This window comes from Ostrea edulis, chromosome 1 (genome assembly GCF_947568905.1).
Source record: "Ostrea edulis chromosome 1, xbOstEdul1.1, whole genome shotgun sequence".
NCBI lineage: Eukaryota > Metazoa > Mollusca > Bivalvia > Ostreida > Ostreidae > Ostrea > Ostrea edulis.
This window is the reverse complement of record NC_079164.1, coordinates 28,773,280-28,791,723: the sequence shown is the minus strand read 5'-3', so window position 1 is coordinate 28,791,723 and position 18,444 is coordinate 28,773,280. Positions and strand designations below refer to the sequence as shown.

Here is an 18,444-nt window from a genome sequence, read left to right as displayed (position 1 = left end):
GAATAATTATGAAACCATACTACTTGTGTTATAATTCTAAGTTAATTAAGAATGACCACATCCTTTGAATACTGACCATCAGGAAATTAATGATACAAGTTCTTTTTCAGTGATTCATTAATTATCCCAACCCACAGAGAGGACTCCACCAGTAGGAATGGAATTTTCGATCAACTCAATCTGTACTATCTCAAGTACTGCACACATTTTTCATTCCATCTTTGGGATATTTTAAAAATATAAGGTTACTAAAATCAGAACTGCACCTCAACAATGCTTGACACTGCTAATGCCCATCATGTCAAATGGATGCATACAAGACAACTGATACCGATAGAATGATTTATTGTAAATCTATTTATATTCGATCTACAAACAAAACAATAAATTATTGATCATAATGAAATGCATTATATAAAAGTGTATATATATATATTATATAGATTCATCACAGTAACAGGTTTAAGTGATATGCCTTTTGGAATAAAAATATATAGCATTGGTGTATAAGCATTATGCTCAAAATAACAAAGACTGTAAAATGCAGCATGACCGGATTGCAAAGTAAAAGTACATATTGTAATGGTACAAAAACTGCTCCTGTGTGCAAGTCACATTCTCCATATACCGGGAGATACTGCATGTGTACTCATATTAGAAAATCTAAAAAGCAGCATTATTGGACCTAATATACTAGTTGATATAATTATGAAAAGAAATCGATAATTTTCTATTATAATGGATAAATAAAAAATTTCATATTTTAGCTCAAACCATGAATTAGCTCCCTTGGTTCAATGTAATTACCACTAAATCAAGTACATCTACAGTATATAGAAGGAGATATTTCTGTTTAAATAACATGAACAATTGTATGTTACATGTACTAAATGACCTTTTCTGAAATCCTGCTTTAAGGTCAAAACCCATAGGTCTGATCAATATCCAAGTTTGATAATTGAGGTGAAATGATTAAATACTGTCCAACAATCAAAGTAGCTGGGTAGAGGGACTAAAGTAAAAAGTTCACATAAGGCCTTATTTGGCCATGTGAATTAAAAACAAGAGACCCTTAGCCCACATTACTCACATGAGTCACCTTGGTCCTGCTGTTGTTCAGTTATTGTGATTTTTAAAAGATTTTATGCAATCTTTATTCCCATGAAAATTTTTGACCCCTTATTGTGGCCCCAACCTAGCCCCATAGGGTCACAACATAACCATGATATAATGTCACAAGACAAAAAGCCATGCAATGAAAAATAAGGTCTTCAGCCATAGAGAATTTATATACATAATATGAAAGCCCTACATTAAACAGTGCAGAGAATATTGCCTAGGTTAACTTATTTTAAAAGTAGGTCAAAATCCAATGTCAAGGTTAAAAGGTCAAAACTTTAACCAAAAGAAAGGTCTTGTCACCCCATTCAAAAGTTATGAACAAGATTTCTACCCACTGAAGGATGATTTGTGGCAAGTTTGTTTGAAATTGGCCCAGTTGTTTTTGAGAAGATTTTAAAATGATGTCACAAACTTTTTACTAATTCTTAATTATCTCCACTTCAAAAAGGGTATGGTACTTCAGTGGAACAAAATTGAATCCTCTTTACCCAAGCATGTTTTGTGGCAAGTTTGGCTGAAATTAACCCTGTGTTTCTGGAGAGGAGGTAAAAAAAAAATTTTTCAAAGTTTACGGATGGACAGATGGATGGATGCCAGACAAAAAAAAAAAGCTAAGCTTATGTGAGCTAAAACTATCTAAATTGATGTCGTGAGCTAAAACTATTTAAATTGATGTCTTTCATTTTCCTGCATAGACAATATTTAGAAAGTGCATCTAATATGTTGAAAGGTCCTGATAAAGAAATAAAATTTCATTTTTGAAAATACATGAGAGTATGAACTGTGATGCTTCATACCAGCATACCTCATGAAGCGTGTTAGCACTTCATGACAAGTACATTAGCAAGAAGTGTTGCAGTTCATACACTCATGTATTTTCCAATGTGAAATCTATTGTTCATATTTACAATTTGTAAACTATGATGTAATTTTCACAATTCTAGTTTGTACATTGTGGGGTCATAAAATGTCATTAGAGTGTCAAATCTTGATTTGTAATAGGCAAAAATATTTTCAAAAGTTTTGTATAGAGCACAACCAATATCTATATTTCATATATGTTTACTGACAAAACATTAATTTCAAAACACTTTACCCCAAATGTCTTGGGGATAGTTTTCCATTACTTTTGTAATTTCCTTCCATTTGTGGAGCAGTTGTAAGTTCCCACAATCCAATCTGATGTTTCTTAATTCAATAAATTTGTAACTGTATTTGGTTTTGTGATTTTTGCAAGCAAATGTCAAAATGAAGCATTTCCCCATTAAAATCAAGAATGTTAGTACAAATTCAAAAGCCCTGTACTTTTGTAAATAAACGTTTTATAGTTTATAAAAATTTGAAGTCCTTACTCTTTATCTATAATGCTCTAAATTAGGCAAGAGTGGTAGTTCACTTTTACTGCAAATCAATGGCTATTTTATGCATAAACAGAAATTAACCTAATGTCAAAGGTCACAAAATGGGGTGTCGTGTCAGATAGATCTGATTGTGGACTATTTGAAACTATGTGTCAAACAAAAATGGGTAAAGAGAAACCTGGCTAATTGTAAATACTCCTCTAATTGGTCTGGAGGTCAAAGGGCATTCATTTGGTCTGTACAAAGTCTGTAAATGGACCAATAGTTCAAAGACATTTATAGAAACAGAACTAACTACAAATCGTTGATGTTGGACAGCTTTCCTTTCAGACATCATCAATTTATAGCCTGGAATTGCTTTGCAATCCGGTCAACAAAACTGAAACACAAGAACATTGGAGAAATGTTATCTATTGTCAATTATAAATCAGACTGCTGGTTATAGAAATAAATGCCCATCTTGTGAAAACAAAATTGAAGGAATCTGTATTTTAGCTCACTCAAGGCAAAGATTCATACATGTGACTTTTTCTATTTGATCCCTGTCAAACTGATTGTCCATCATCAGTTTCAATTACATTGTACATGTACTTCCTATTAAGGACCTCCTGGGTTAATTACAAGCAAATCCGTCTTCAAATGGAGATAATTTAAAAATAGATCATATAGAGTGGGTTCAATGAACATTTTTTTTCAATTCAAATCATGGTCCCAGTGGCAAGGACAAGACTGAAACAAGAGTATCGCAAACAATACATTATACACCCATGAAAATGCCTACATAGGGTGTTTTCCTTAAGCTATAACTTGTAGAACTTTGCTTCAGGTAGTATCAGCTATCATCAGGCTGTGGCATACTTTCTTTGCATTGTATGAATAAAGAGTCTTAGCTTAAAACTGACAGGAGGTAGATAGACAAACCAAGAGTTCTGTGTTTAAAATATTTCCTCAAATTTGACAAAGTTCAACAATCTGTAAATATCTAAAACATCAAAGAAAATTGAAAATTGTTGAGAATCAAAATCCTTGCACTGTGCACATCTTCAAGTTATTTACAAAGACCCTAGCTTCTATACTGTGAGAGAAGTTAAAGGACAAACCATGCCCTTTATTTGATATATTTCCTAAAAAATTACTAAGTTTAACAACCTGTAATATTCTCAAAAATTGAAGAAAATAAAAATCCTTGACACATGCACATCTTCAATACTCATACAAACACTCTGTAACACAAGTTGGTCATCACTTGAAAATTGTGGGAGGAGTTCACTGGACAAATTATGTACCCTCCATATAACAATAATTTTTCGAATAAAGGGGCAAAACTCCTGCAACAGAGGTTGAAATGGATCAAAATTGCAAGATCTAGAGTGATCCACAAAGAAGCTACATAACAAGTCTCAGCTTGATATGTGACAGAGAAATGAAATTAGAAACAGAAAACCCCGAGACAGATGGACTGACGGATGTACAGACATCGCTGTACCATAATACGTCCCATCTAAAGACGGACATATAAAAAGGATACGGATACAAGTGAAAAATTTTACAGGACTTTCAGGAAATATATTTAGAACAACAGTTACATTTAGTGGGAAAAAAATATGCAGGCATCCTTATTTTGTGTTAAGTTATGTAACAGTGAGCTTTTACATTGTGCATGACTACAATACTGGGTCCAATGTATGCAAGCAAACAAGGTGTATGTGAGCATTCTGGACCATGGGCCTTTCACTGTAAAACAATGGAGAATTTGAAAATATAAAAGACACTATTTTTCTATAAAAAAAATTAATAATACACAGAAAATGTAATACAATTGCATATATAATCACATTATGTGAAACAAAACAACTGTGTCTATTGGTTTCAAATATTATCTGAACAGATATCTATATCTTAATTTTTACAAAAACCTGAACCAACATCGTAATATCAGAGTACCTATTTCCTCCCACTTTCTAATGAGTAGAGCTCAAAGTATCATAATCAGAAATAAACAGCCTAGTGCACACAAACATTTTAAGGGGAAAAATGCAAAACAATTTGATGCCCAAACCAACCATAATGAAATTGAGATATCACAAACTGCTCATGGCTTGCAAATATTTGTGACAATTGTCATTTCAACCAGCATTAAAAATAATCAATTTTAAATGTTTTATAAATATAAAATAACTTTCAGTTCCCAAACAAATTCATTTTTGACATCTCAATTATATATCAATGTATCTGCCCATTGAGGAATAAACTTGCACATATATCAATCAATGATCTAGCTGCTCTGTCGTGAATTCACTCAATCTGTTCACTCTGATATCTGTACAACAGACATAAAGATACAGTTAACAAATTTGTGTTCATTCATAATTCAGCTATTTACGTCTCTGGAGATGACACTTGCTTTCAGACAGACAGAGCCTGGGATCAAATTCATGTAACAGCAGACCTCATTTCTTTAACAAAGAGCAAAAATGTCATCAAGTGAGAAATGTTGGAGCTCTGTACGTAACAAGTCTTGTTCATACTCCTTCAGAATCAGTGCTGTGTTTCTAGCACCATGATGATCAAATTAATTATAACAGTCAAGGCTTGGTTTTTTAACATCTTGTTTGAACACCTCAGGTTGTTCATAAGAACTATTGATGGAACCCATTCATTTCTTTCTGGTAAATATGTTAGAGATGTTAGCTTTTGATGTGGTATCTTTGATTCTGTTCATGACACGAGATTTGACATCCTCCAAGTTTGGGGTTGTTCCACTATGACTTGTTCCAGATCTGTAAAAAACATATCACAAAATATCAATAATCTGGTCTCCTTTTTGTAATTCTGTATGTAACAAGAATCTGGGTTGTTATTTATGATCTTTGGGAGCTTTTCAATATGCTGGTCTGACAGCTCTGAGATTGATATCTTCCCTTGACATCTGTACAGTAACACAAGTATAATGTATTAATCAGCCTGGACAAGGTCTAAAGATGACAACCCACTACAATTCTTTAATAAAACATATTCTTTCAAAAGAAGAAAAGAATTCTACTTGAATAAATTACGGATATACATAATGTAGAAGCAAGCATAAAGCACAGTGTACATTGGGTAATTTTGCTGTGTCAGAATGTTGGCTTTCCTAGGAAGACAATGAAAAATCACTATAATTGAAATATTCAAAGGAATCATAATTGGATAAAATGAAAATCCAATGAAAAAAAAGTACCAACATTTCAAATTCATTTTCTAAAGAAAAAAAAAAAAATGCCAGGTATACTTGACGCCAGGTATACTTGACACCAAATTATGGTAGGATAATCCAAGTCTTCATTAAGCATGATTAAGCAATTGCTGTATGTACATGTAAACTTATTTCAGTATACATATTAAAATTTAGCATGAATGGAGCTCATGTACATGTTTGTGTTATATGATCTACAATAATGGATAAATATTGAATTTCTTCATCACTGCAAACCATGGATTAGCACCATTATTAAAGCACAAAATGCACCAAAATACAAATCTTGCTAAACACATAAAAATACAGTAATACATCTCTAAATTGACAGAAAAAGTGAGCAAGCTCAAATACCCCATGCTCCAACATTGCTTGATAATGCCTCACATAATGAATGGTAATGCTATGTATTACTGCAAGAACAAGACAGACACGCTTGAAATTCTAAGATCAAAAGGGGCATAACTCCCAGAAAATTTATTGAATCAGAATATTCCTTGGAATTTGCACATCTACAATGTGTTCTTATTAACTACAAAGTTTCACAAAATTCTGTTGAGCAGTATCAGAGGAGCTGTGCTAACAAAAACAGGACAGACGGGCTCGAAATTTTAACTCTCAGAAAAATTAATGAATCTGACAGAATTTCCTGGGAATATGCACATCTACACAGGGTGTCCTTATTAACTACAAAGTTTCATGAAATTATGTTGAGCGGTCTCAGAGGAGTTGCGCTGACGAGAAAGGGACTGACGGACGGGTCAAAAACATTATAATCTCTGCATCTTTGTTGCATGGCCCGGTATGATTAAAATTTCCGCAGCCTCTTATTTGGCATCCCTTGGATACAGTTCCTGTAAATGATTTATTTTGGTTCATAGCTGCCTTACCTCATCCCCTCCACTTTGGTTTCATATTCTCTAATGATGGAGGACACCACTTCTTCCCTCTCAGGAGCCATGGCAGCCATGTCCTGTTTTAAACATCGTAGTCCTGGCAACATAGCTTCCTGCACTAACTGGTCATTAATGACTGGAAATTGTCAAGGTCAAATATGTAATACTCCAAGTGAATCGCTCAACCTCATTTCCCTTGCATCTTTCTAATCTGTTTTTACTAATTAATTCAACATTTTCTGCTTTGACCTGGCATTACTATGCTTTGTTATAGTAGTGTTTCAGTGCATCTGTTATATTGTGTATAATTATATTTTAATAATCAACATGTAGAAAAATGTCCTAATTGATCTTCAGACAATACTTTAGTCTACACTGTCAAATTCTGTGACTCCAAGAAACTCCAGCCCCTGACATTAAACTTAGAATTGTGCATCATGCTCCTGACAATAAAAAAAATTCAAAGGAGAAAACTTATCACAGGATCAAATTTTTGAATGATATTGCCGAAGGATACAGCAACATGACAGAGAACTGTAAGCTTCAAAGAGTTGGAGCGCCACCTCTGTCCGCTTCTTGTCGTCCTGCTGGTGATTGTTATTGAGAGCCACAAATGCAAGACGGGGCAGAATCACTGAAAATAGACAAAAACTATTCCATAAAACTGTCTAACATTGATAGATAAAAGAAATGTTTAAAAAACACACGCCCCTTCATAAAATTGAATCCATGTTTCAAAGTTTTGATTTATTCAAAATATATTTATGCACTATAATTGTATCAGTATTAGTATTCGAATATCTATCTTGAGTTAGTAATTTGTTACTGATGTGTTTTTCTTTCAATAATTGTAAATAAGTTGTGCTAATCTTTAAATTATCTTTTTGATTGAATTTTGCTGGTCACAAGGGTATTCTGAACCATACATCTTCAAATAATAAATTGTCAAATTCTGACCCAGTTTTGTGTTATGTAAAACACAAGAATATCAGTAAAATTGATGGATGCTCCACAAAATGCATCTAACCTGAGTGAATGAGCTACTTCATATGATTAATGACTCATACAATGATCAATAACTGTTGAAATAATATTGTTGATATGAAATCTTCTTTTTCATATACAAGGTACATGTTGAGTGACATTGACCTTTACAAAATGACCTTGAGTGTGTTACACCCCAAAACATCGCCCATCCCAAATCGTCGCCGGCGACAATTTTGGATAGGCAACGATTTGGGGTTTCTTATGTAACACCCCAATTTGTCGTCCATCCCAAATTGTCGCCGGCGACGATTTGGGCATAACCTCACACCCCTAATTGTCGTCCCCCTTGCTGCAACTATTTGGAAACATCATTTACATACAAACTGGTCCTGTTTGATAAAGGTTCTCTGGACCCTATAAGCAAGGCATTTTAATCTTCTACTTGATCTTGTACTTGTTCTGTTGTACAATTTTTTAAAAAGATTTATTATGATCACAGTATTTGTTATTGTTGTTTCGGTTGGAAGTTGTATTGTTACTATTGAAAGAGTTGTATTTGTTGTTGGTGGTGGTGTCATTGTTGTCTATATGATTTTTGTTCATCCAGTCCTTCAGAGAGAGAGAGAGAAAGAGATAGAGAAGGGGATGTGTCCGAAAATAAATCATTTTGCCTTTTGTTGTAGGGTCATTCTGCTGATCATGGAGTTGTTAGGTCTTGTGCGTCGCAGACTTGTTAGTCACCTCAGATTATATTAGATTATGCCTGTTACCTGCCGTTTGGACACTCGTGAAAACCTCAAGAAACATCCACCCTTCATCTTTATTTTTCAATATTTTTGTTTGTTAAACTGGTTGCTCTCTCTTTAAATAAGTAAATGAACAACCAAGCAAACAAACAAATAAATGAAACCTATGTGCTTAGTCCCATATAATCTACAAACATAATTTCAGCTCAATCGGTTCACAAACACCAGAGTGACAGTTAAAAATAGTTCGCTATGATTACAGAGCTCGCGGCACTTTGAGCTCGCGATCAAGAGATATGTTACAGGAAGCATATGCCAGGAACACATGTAACCCACATATCAGTTCACAAACACCAGAGATATTGCAGAGTTGCTGAAAATTGTGCACAGCGCTTTAAGCTCTCATTCCAGATTTCTCATTCTTGGGGAGACATGGCAGAGGGTCACTTGTAATCTACATACAAAATTTCAGCCTAATAGATCGAAAAACACCAGAGATAGGAGTGACAAACAGACAAACAAATCACGTGAAACCTATGTACATCCGATATAAGAGGTGGTACAATATAATAACTTCTGTGTAATCTATCCTAAAAACGTGAATAGAATATTGGCAGGCGACAATTTAGGACGGGCGACAATTTGGGGTGTACTATAGTACATCCCAAATCATCACCCCTTATGATAGTGAAATCTTGTCCCAAATGATCACCGGGGCGACGATTTGGGATGCTGGGCGATGATTTGGGATAGGGTGACGATTTGGGGTGCACATGTAACAGAGTGACCTTTGTCTGAAAGACATTTCCCTATTACTTGATGTGAGATATATGATCAATACCTGTTCAAAAACTGTAAGGTATATGTTCTGAGTGACCTTGACCTTTCCAAAATTACGACTTGAGAGACCTTTAGGTCCAAAAGATCAATTAATATCTGTTTAAATATTGTTGAAATGAAGTATTTTTTTTCATATATAAGGAATATGTTCTGACCTTGACAGAATGACCTTGAGTGATCTTTGTCTGAAAGCCATTTGCCTATTACTTATTTGTGCGAAATATGTTCAAAAACTGTTGAAATAAAGAACTTTTTACTTATTTAAGGGTATATGTTCTGAGTAACCTTGACCTTTCCAAAATGATCTTGGTCCAAAAGTTCCTGTCTCAACGAGTATTTGTGATCAATTCTATCAATTTCTGATGAAAGGATTATGAGATATGAGCTTGGACGGACAGACAGACATGATGGCAATTGTATATATTCCCCTGAAATTTTTTGGGGAGCATAAAAATAGTGAGTGACCCTGCAACACATGTATGGAAAATCAGTAGTCTTCAAGTATTTATCCTAAAAATGAATACGGTCCATCTACATCTCATGAGGAATCTGTATAATCATGAGTTTGTTAAAGACTATTGTAAACATTTGTGAATCAATGATGGTAAAAGTGTTTGCATTGTGTAACACTCATGCAAGCAAGCAACACTTTAATCATATATATTATAAATCAACATGACGAGTTCATATCAAGGAGGAATGCTACACCAGAGAAATTTTATATGGATGAAAAGTGAAGGATCTTTTATTATACAACAATATTTTGAAATTGAAAACTTTCAAATTTTATTTACTTTATTTAGTCAAAAAATGCAGTTTTAGATGAAAGCAATCTGAAAAAAATTACAACCCCTGCTGGACTCAAACTGCAATCTACAGTGCAGTAGTCGACGTGCTAACCTACTGAGCTACTCAACTAGGCGATGATTTTTTGAAATGAATAGGCAAATATTGCTGATATTTATATTTTCATCCATGTTTTAAAAGGAAGTCAGCCATAATATGAAGATGTAAAGTACCTCCTTAAACCAATATTCATGAGAAAATGAACCCCACAAATATTTCCTTTCAATAAAAAAAATCTTGATTCACAGTGTTAGTCAAACAATAATTTGCATATGTATTATAGTAGAAATCCAAATGACCTTTCTAACCTCAATGTGGTCATCTTTTAGTTATGATCAACCTGCATGCCCATAAACTTTATAAGGATAAAAAGGAAATTTCTTGGTTATCTACCAACACAGGACTGACCTGCTGACTAACAGGGGCAAATCAATATGCCCTTCTCTGTGGGCATTATAAAGAGCTTTTTACCTTGTAATGACCAACTGTATTTCGTAATATGTTACCAAAAATCAATTCTGTTGACTACCTAAATCAAACAACAAACAACAGTACTCATAATTGCAAGGACTGTCATTAGCTGTTGAAATGAGCATTTATATAGGGTAAATAGAGTTGTAATCAACTAGGCAGAAAATGGGAATTTCTTTTAGTGATTAATTTCCAAGTCAAAAATCAAATGCAATCATAAACCTCCATGTTGATATAACCTGTCTGTATGACACTATCAAGTTTCTAAATGCCAAGTATCGTCCATTTATTGATCTTTTATTAAGGAGAATTAAGTAGCAGTTTGAGATACTTCTTTTGTCATCAGATGAAGAAATACATAGTACATGTACTTGTGGATACACTCCTAAACTAACCTTTCCTACAACAATGTCATACATTATCTGAATAAAACACAAATGAAGTTAAGAAAATCAAATAAATTCTGACAGAGTTTCCTAAGGAAGACATGACAAAAGATCCATTAGCTGGTGGTTCTGGTGGTAATAAAGTGCCTGAACATTAAGATGCAGTCCTGAGAAGCTAACAAGCTAGTGCCGTGTTCAATGTCATCGGGACTCGATGGGGGAAATTATCACCAAAATTCTTACCAGACTGAGTAATCGGTCAGTATTACATTAGACTGTGTATTGCCATGTGAGGTTTATAAGTAATCAAATTAGTGACGAGTTATGTGATGTTCCATAACATTATCTGCCATCGCTAGAGACCCACTGGAACATTAGCTGACTTCACTAGAGACCCTCCAGCGTGACAATAGTTTCTCTTCATTCAATAACATCTTCACCACAGGCAGCAGGAATCTGATTTCAGGCAGACTTTCAGTCTATAATTAGCAATCACCTTATAAGGTAAGCTTCCTAACATTATTAAATCTAATGGTAAAAATAATTCTTATTTTGCTGTAAGTGGAAATTGCAGAAAATTTGCATAGGAAAATTTCAGCTGTCTGTGGTACTTTATTGTGATGAAGTACATGTATAATGAAAGTTCAGAATCTTTAACAGAAACCTAAAAACTTTGCACATAAAAAAATTAATCAAATGTATTCAAGGTCTAATTAACATCAATCAATAGATTTAACTTACTTATCATTTAAAAAATTACACTCAAATTACTATGGATTTTTAAATTGCCCTTTCATTTTGCTATCACTAAGTGCATTGATTTATTCTATGGAGTTCGCAGCACCTGCAAGAATATATCTGGTCCATTAGTGATTAGAACACCTGATTAGCATAGTAAGGGTCCAGCCATGATGTAATACTTTAGGAGGAGGATAGTAATGGAGCCAGGAGGTCACAACTGTATCTACATATTGAGACTCTAGATAATAATAAACTACACATAGTTTTAAGTGTAACCATGGTAATGCCCAGTATCTGATCTTTACAATAGCTTAATTTGCATACCACATGAAAAAACAAAATATAAACAAGACCTTTTATATAAGGTTTATAAAATCTAGATATACTTTCTCTTTTAATAGCATTGAATGATTATTTTCTGACAATCATGCTGGTATGAATGCCACATGTTAAGCAGACAAATGAATAATATTTAATATATACATGTACTGTTATTTATATAATAAATAAATTTCAATTTTGAAAATATATACATGAAGGCTTGAACTGCAATGCTTTAAGCCAGTGCGTTATAGTGCTTCATGAAAAGTATGCCGGTGTGAAGCATTGCAGTTCATACCCTCATGTATTTTCAAAAATGAAATTTATTTTTCATATTCACATTCTACTTTCATATCTGTCAGAATTTCTATAATTAGCCATCAAAATAGACGTGCTTAATTGATCAGGATTCATATGTGCATTAATTGTTCAAAACTGTAGCACATTCATGAAGAAATGCATGGCTATCATTACAATTTGTTAAAATATCAAAGGCAAAAACATTGGAAAAGTGAGTATGTAAATTTGTCTGCTTACCATGTAGCATTCAATACCACAAGATTTTTTCTAAGGCTAAAAAAAAAATATATGTTGGTTTCCACTTTCACCTCAACATTTTTAAGGGTCAGGTAGTTTTTTTGTTTGTTTTTTGTAGGTTGAATAATTTTCTAATGATTTAGTATTCTACTATGCATAAAATAAAGTGATTATCTAGTAATCAAATGAAATTTATATGATGAATCAATATATTTCATCACTTTACTGTTAACAAAAACTGTTTCTGTGTTTTGGAATATGTCTAGTATTAGTGCATAATAAATAACCTAATAAATAAGTCAATAAATATACTCTTGTTGTAGTGATGACATTTGCAAAATCTGTGAGAATGGAAAAAAATGTTTTAGGGTCAGCAGAAATTTATAGGGTAGGTCGGGAAAGTGGAAACCAACATATATTTTTTTTTGGCCTAAGTGTGATATTTCACAATTTGATCAAACATACATTTTGAAATTATCATAGCAACTTCATACAAAGTTCCAGTCACCTTAATGTATTACAGCCATCAAAGAGCTCTGTTTTAACATGATTGGTTAGTTTGGCTGTCACAAGGCAGTTTAAGACCTAATAGTGGTTGTCTCTTAATCTTATTTTTACTGAAGAATAGGGTTGAAATGATACACCCCCTTCACGATACGTTAATTATGTATTGCAATACTTATGCCAAGACTCAATATTTTCATTACAATAATTTCATAGAAGAAACCAATTTAATCGAAGAAAAATTTCATTAAGAAGATACACATGCAGTCACAATTTCAAAAGTAAACTGTTTCCAAACCACCGAATGGCAAGATGCCTGTTGTTGACTCTGTAGTTTGAACTGATTAAGTTCATTATTGTTTTTGTCAGACTTGAGGCTAACAACAGTCTAACTATTATCAGATGCCATTTTGTCCCACGTGCATGTAAAAATAATAAATACAGGTCAAGCCCAATGTATTTTACCAAAGCCAGTTTTCAACAAAGTATCGAACCGAAGAGATTGAGGCAATGAATCGAATATTGAATTGAACGCTTATATTGAACAGTATCAATATTTCGGTTAATCGTTTCAGCCCTACTGAAGAAAATGATAATGGAATGTAAAATTATATCTTGGATCCAATAACACCCAAACAAGTATTTCTTTTAATCTGCTGAACCATTAAATGGAGAGTCTTCAAACATTTCAATCAAAGCTTTCATGAAAAAAAAAATAATATGGTAATACATTTCCTTCAAATCCTGATCAGTTCCTGAGTAGATCTATATACTAGGAAGAAGATTTAGATTGACAGTGAACTGAAGCTAATTTAAGTTCCGTCCATCATTCTTGCTTCTATGAATAATGAATTAAACCCGGAACTGTATCAAAATGGGATAAAAAAAAAAAAAGAAAATGTAAATGGCATATGTCCAAGTGATGAAAATTATATATCCCTGACAATTAAACCCCTCTGGATCTTAAAAATCTCCTTCCTGTGAAACCCTTTTTCATTGGCTGACCATTGGTGGAGAGATGACTATAAAAGATCTCATTTAGGGGGCACAGTTCCAGCACCAATAGCTGTCACTGAGCAGGACAATCTTTCTGAGAGGAAAGATCAATTTGCTGGTCAAACAAGATTAAACTCATAAACCTGGCAACACAAATATAAAGATCTCATCTCTTTCTGTTGATTTTCTTCTTTTGGAGAAATAATACTGACTGCAATGAAAAAATATTGGAAAAGGAAATCCAATTTGTAACTACTAGACCAAACAACTAATCAAGAGTTCTTGTTAGACTTGAAAATTTAACCATTGGCAACCAGTACAGTAGAGCTTAGAGGTAAGGTACAAGTGATTTTCTATCACTGTAAACACATTCAAACTTGCTTTATGACACTGATGAAACAAATATTTGTAGCCTCTTTCAAGGCCCTCTTTTAGAAGTAAGAGATTATGCATAGTACATGTACTTCTATCCTAGGGTTCTATGCTAGCTTCTGAGACTAGCCAATAAATGTACATTGTTTTTATAAAATAGAAAACTATATGATTATAGGAAAAGACATCATTATCAATGAAGTTTTAAGCATACCAAAATGCCATTAAAAAAATGACTTTACAGCTTTAATTATCCAAGGGCAGATCACTCTATGAACAAAAAGTAAAGAAGCATGTTGTATCCCTCCTTTAGAAAGAATTCATCCAAGTCTCAGTGTTCCCCTGTATATTTTATTTTGACAAAACTTGTACCCCCTTTTAATGTCACAGTATTTTACGTGTGCTAATTTGAATGGGATATTCCAATCTTAAAATAGCTCCTTTTCATGTACATGTAATTCCATCGTTCTGATTTTGGGCATCGTCTCAAGCCATGGTCCGTAGTCCACATATAGCTCTCTCCAGACGGGAGAGGATCATACATATTGGCCATGGTTTGTGACGATGATCTTGGGAGACATCATTTGGATCAACCCTGAACTGTCCCTGCTCATTTCCACATTTGTATTCAAATGTACTGTATATTCTAATTGGTTCTTCCTTTGACCGAAGGTCTCCATGAAAACGAATTACAAATGTTATACTACCCACTGTCCATAACTTTTTGAGGTAAATGTGTGCTGTGGCACACTAAAAGTGATGAAAACACATATTGTATATATTTGTACTTATTTCACAGTGAAATTCATATTTTGGTGCCATTGCCACTATAACACTAAAATGTAAATCTACATACAAACGTTAAGAGGGACATTAAACAATATACTATAAATCAATCAACTACATACAAATAAGAAAGAGGCACCAGATATATTTGATAGTAATGATTGCCCAAATTTTTCTTAATACGGAACTTTCGGGACGTGCCGGAACGACCGATTATATTTGACGTTTATACATCACGGTCACGTGATAATAACCAATTGTAGGGCAAAGTTGACATTGATACAAATGGTGTTTCGCTAGCGGACAGCCCGTAAAGAGCTAAGCGCTGTCCTATGATGACAATCCAAGTCACTATTGGTGCTTAGTACCTGGGAGTAAGTTAGATGGAAGGGGAAAGGCGTATATAGACGCGTATGACTGGATGCAAGGCGTGAAGTTTTACCGACATCCTCAAGATATTCCCTATATTTATTTCCCTCGCCAACTCACATTATTTAATCAAATGCATTTTCCTATAAAATGGTTGTAGTGATTCCTTACTTTCAAAGATAGCATTTAAATGCAGAAATTTGATAGTAAATGAAGTATTCCATGCTTGTTTACTTAGTTGTTATTGTAATCCGGAAGTGACATGCCCTACAAATTACGTTCAACGCGCGATAAAAGTCAGAGTGGATCCGTATCTCGAAAGTCCTGTATTAAACTATAATTATATATACACACACACAATATTTTATTGGTGAAGGTTATAAAAAATACTGTAGATTCCTTATTTAATGTGAGTACTTAATATTGTGAAATGACTCAGTACACATCAAATTGCGAGAACATGAATTCACAAGTGTACATCTTTCTCTGCAATTCCTTAGTATGCATTTAGATTTTATACAGAATCAGCAAACTTACACATAAAACACAATATACTGAGTTTGGCCCCACCCTGGGCTCAGAACCCCTACCCTGGGGATCATTAAATTTACAATTTTGGTAAAGAACTAACTGCTCTTTCTAAATATTCATTTAGTTTCAATTTAGTATAATTAGTACTAAAGATGTTATCTAAGTGTTTTACACATAAACACTATATAACAAGTTTGTCCCCGCCCTGGGGTCAGAACCCCTACCCCTGGGATCATGAAGTTTACAATTTTGGTAGAGGCCTTCCTGCTCTACATCACCATGCATTTAGTTTTTCTTACACATGTGCGGTTCTTGAGAAGATGTTTGAAAATTGGTCAATTTTGGGCAGTTTTTGCCCCGCCCCTAATGCCCCTGGGGTTCTGGAGTCCTGAAATTTACACTTTATGTCCCCCCCTTGTCCCAAAGATGCTTCATACCAAATTTAAAAAGAATTGGACTGGTAGTTATCAAGAAGTTAAAAATGTTCAATTGTTAACACACAACGGACGACAGACGACACACGATGATGTAGTTAACAACCAATTGCATTAGGTCACCTGAATTTACTCAGGTGACCTAAAAATTTACATTCACTGAATCTTTTCTTTTATATTTCTTTTGAAATTGACATTGCTTTCAACATACAATGAATACATGTTTGTTGCAAACTAGTGCGATCCAGTTTTCTCAAACCACCTGTCAGCATATCATTACCAAATATAGAGCGTCATCAAGGTCAAAGGCTACATTGGCTGTTCCATTTAGCTTAACAAATAGATCAACTATATGATATTTTGGAACTTAATTCTAGACAAGTTTATATTTTTTAAAATACATATGAATATAAACAATAATACATCTTTCTTTATTGTTTCATTGGGTGATGAAGGTAGCAATCATTGCAGAAAAAATTCATTTTATTGTTTAATTAACTGAGCCTTGTGAAAATTTGTTTCTCATGATATTTTCTGGTCTTTATGTTTATTGCAATATATTTACATTTACTGAGTTTTTTCTCTTATATTTCTATTGAAGATGCTTTCATCTGTGACAATGACAGCATGTTTGTAGCTAACTAGTTTGATCCAGTTTTTTAGTACCATCTGTCTGCGTAATCATTACCAAATATGGAGTGTCGTCGAGTTCAAAGGTTGCATTGGCTGTTCTGTTTAACGTAACAAATGGGTCAACCATATGATATTTTAGTATTTAAATCTAGTTTATATTTTAATACATAAAAATATAAATATAAACAATTAAATGTCTTTCTTCGTTGTTGGGTGATGAAGGTAGCAATCATGTGGGTTAAATATTTTTTCTGCAATGCGAGCTACCTTCATCACCTGATGAAACAACAAAGAAAGCATTTTATTGTTTAAATATACTACAATGTCAATTGCTGGCAAATATAAACCATCCCAAAAATTTCCTGATCTACAATAACTTCAACCCATATTACCTATTACAATTTCAACATGTCTATGTGTATAACCAAAGTGTCAAATTTTAAGAAATTCATGCAATATTTAAAAATTCAAACACATACAAAAATACATAAATAAACAGGACTAAAGACAAAAGAACCTTTTTGGTGGAGGTATCGATATAATTATGTAAAATGACAAGAAAATGCCATTACGTTGAAGTTTAACAGAATAAGAATTTCCTGAAGCTATAGAAATATTGGTGCAGATGAATAGCCAGGAAGAAGAATCTCTTTCCAATGTCAAAGTGTGGCAAACCATTTCAGCACAGTATATTCATTTTAAGAAAATCAATACTATACTTTTATTGCAGTCAGAACCAATTGACAGTTTCTGTAAAGATTTTACAGTTCTTTTTCATCAAAAAATGTTAGCGTAATACATGTATATATTCATGAAATGAATGAATTGTATGTATTTCTGGTGTGCCATTTCTTCCTTAGATTATAATAGTGTCTGCTATTACAACAGATTTTTTAGATCTCCATCAGATTCTGTCAGCGATGTGCTCTTGCCTCTTTTATTTCCCTTAGGAAAATGGGGTTTTTTTTTCATCAAAATTTTCATCTGGATCAATCTTCCATTTAACACTTTCATTAAAAGCCTTTCCATTCCCATCCTCTGTAATGGCTTTAACAGCAGACCCTTTAATGTAAAGGTTGGCCTACAACTTAAACACAAGAGCTTCTTCCTTCACATTTCCCTAGATGACATCACCTTAGCTCAGCTGTTTGCCATCAATGAATTAACAGAGCAAATAAGATATATGTGCACATCTTATAGCTGTGACTCAGAGACAAAGATTAATTAAAAATCAACACAGTATCCTTAAATGTTTTACACCAATGAAATTAACATGCGCAGAATGAGATAAAAATTTAGCATTTCTATTAAAGGTTTTTACAATTTATGG

At 33.5% G+C, this 18,444-nt stretch overlaps 1 protein-coding gene across 3 annotated transcripts in view; it reads right to left on the bottom strand.

Annotated features, from left to right (window-relative positions):
- Positions 1 to 328: 328 nt before the first annotated feature.
- LOC125663899 (RAB11-binding protein RELCH homolog) overlaps positions 329 to 18,444 on the bottom strand; it is a 90,398-nt gene continuing 72,282 nt past the window's right edge. For 2 of the 3 annotated variants that reach the window (XM_048896324.2, XM_048896325.2), the window contains exons 26-28: positions 7,132 to 7,248; positions 6,609 to 6,750; positions 329 to 5,263 (exon numbers count right to left, since the gene is read on the bottom strand). In XM_048896324.2, coding sequence (XP_048752281.1) covers positions 5,140 to 5,263; positions 6,609 to 6,750; positions 7,132 to 7,248 — 383 coding nt within the window. In that variant the 3' untranslated portion in view covers positions 329 to 5,139. Of the gene's footprint in view, positions 5,264 to 6,608; positions 6,751 to 7,131; positions 7,249 to 18,444 lie in introns of those variants that run through there. The other variant, XR_007365675.2, reaches the window with a different exon arrangement.